Source organism: Carlito syrichta, unplaced genomic scaffold (assembly GCF_000164805.1).
Source record: "Carlito syrichta isolate Samal-C Ts95f unplaced genomic scaffold, Tarsius_syrichta-2.0.1 Scaffold311716, whole genome shotgun sequence".
Lineage (NCBI taxonomy): Eukaryota > Metazoa > Chordata > Mammalia > Primates > Tarsiidae > Carlito > Carlito syrichta.
In genome coordinates, this window is record NW_007255812.1 from 69,521 (window position 1) to 70,460 (window position 940).

The 940-nt window shown below is 45.2% G+C and overlaps 1 protein-coding gene across 1 annotated transcript in view; it reads left to right on the top strand.

Moving 5' to 3' along the window:
* ACR (acrosin) overlaps positions 1 to 381 on the top strand; it is a 6,839-nt gene extending 6,458 nt beyond the window's left edge. The window contains exon 6 of the mRNA XM_008068974.2: positions 1 to 381. This exon is cut by the window's left edge and continues 33 nt beyond it. Coding sequence (XP_008067165.1) covers positions 1 to 163 — 163 coding nt within the window. The 3' untranslated portion in view covers positions 164 to 381.
* The last annotated feature ends 559 nt before the right edge of the window (positions 382 to 940 follow it).

The following is a 940-nucleotide window of genomic DNA, read 5'->3' on the forward strand; positions in this document are numbered from 1 at the left end:
ACCTCCACCTCCATCTCCACCTCCCATTAAACCTCCCCAAGCACTTTCTTTTGCCAAGCGCCTACAGCAACTCATAGAGATCCTGAAGGGCAAGTCCTATTCTGATGAAAAGAACTATTATGATGTGGAGACCACAGAGCTCTCAGAACTGACACCACCCTGATCTGACCCTGCTCTCAACAAATCCGGTGGACCCCTCACTCCTGAGAAAGACAAAGATTAAACAAACAAATAAATAAATATATATACACACACACGTATATATATATATACACATGAATATACATGAAGAGATGCTTTTAGACTTGTTCCTATCTGCCCTCTCCAACTCAACCCAAACCCTGCCCCATAAAACCTACCCTCTGTCCACTCTTTAATAAAGTGAAATTGCTTTTACATTAGTGTCAGTTGTGTTTTAAAATTTATTTAATTTTAATTTTTTTGAGTTGGGGTCTGTCTCTGTCACCCAGGCTGTAGTGCAGTGGCACACTCACGGCCACCCCAGCGTCGACCTGCTGGGCTCTGGCAATCCTTTTACCTCAGCCTTCCAAGTAGCCAGAACTACAGGCGCGTGATACCATACCTGGCTAATTTTTGGATTTATTGTAGAGATGAGGTCTCGCCAAGTTTCCCAGGCTGGTCTCAAACCCGTGGGCTCAGGTAATCCACTCGCCTCAGCCTCCCAAAGTGCTGGAATGATAGGTTGAGTCACTGAGCCGGGCCAAATTTTATTTTGTTTTTAAAATTTTTGAGTCAGAGGTTTTACTCTGTCATCCAGACTGGAGTGCAGTAGCACACTCATGGTCACCGCAGTCTCGATCTGTCTCAGCCTTCTAAGTACCTGGACCTACAGGTGTGTGCCACCACACCTGGCTAATTTTTTTATTGTAGAGATGAGGTCTTACTAAGTTGCCCAGGTTGGTCTCGAACCAGTGGGCTC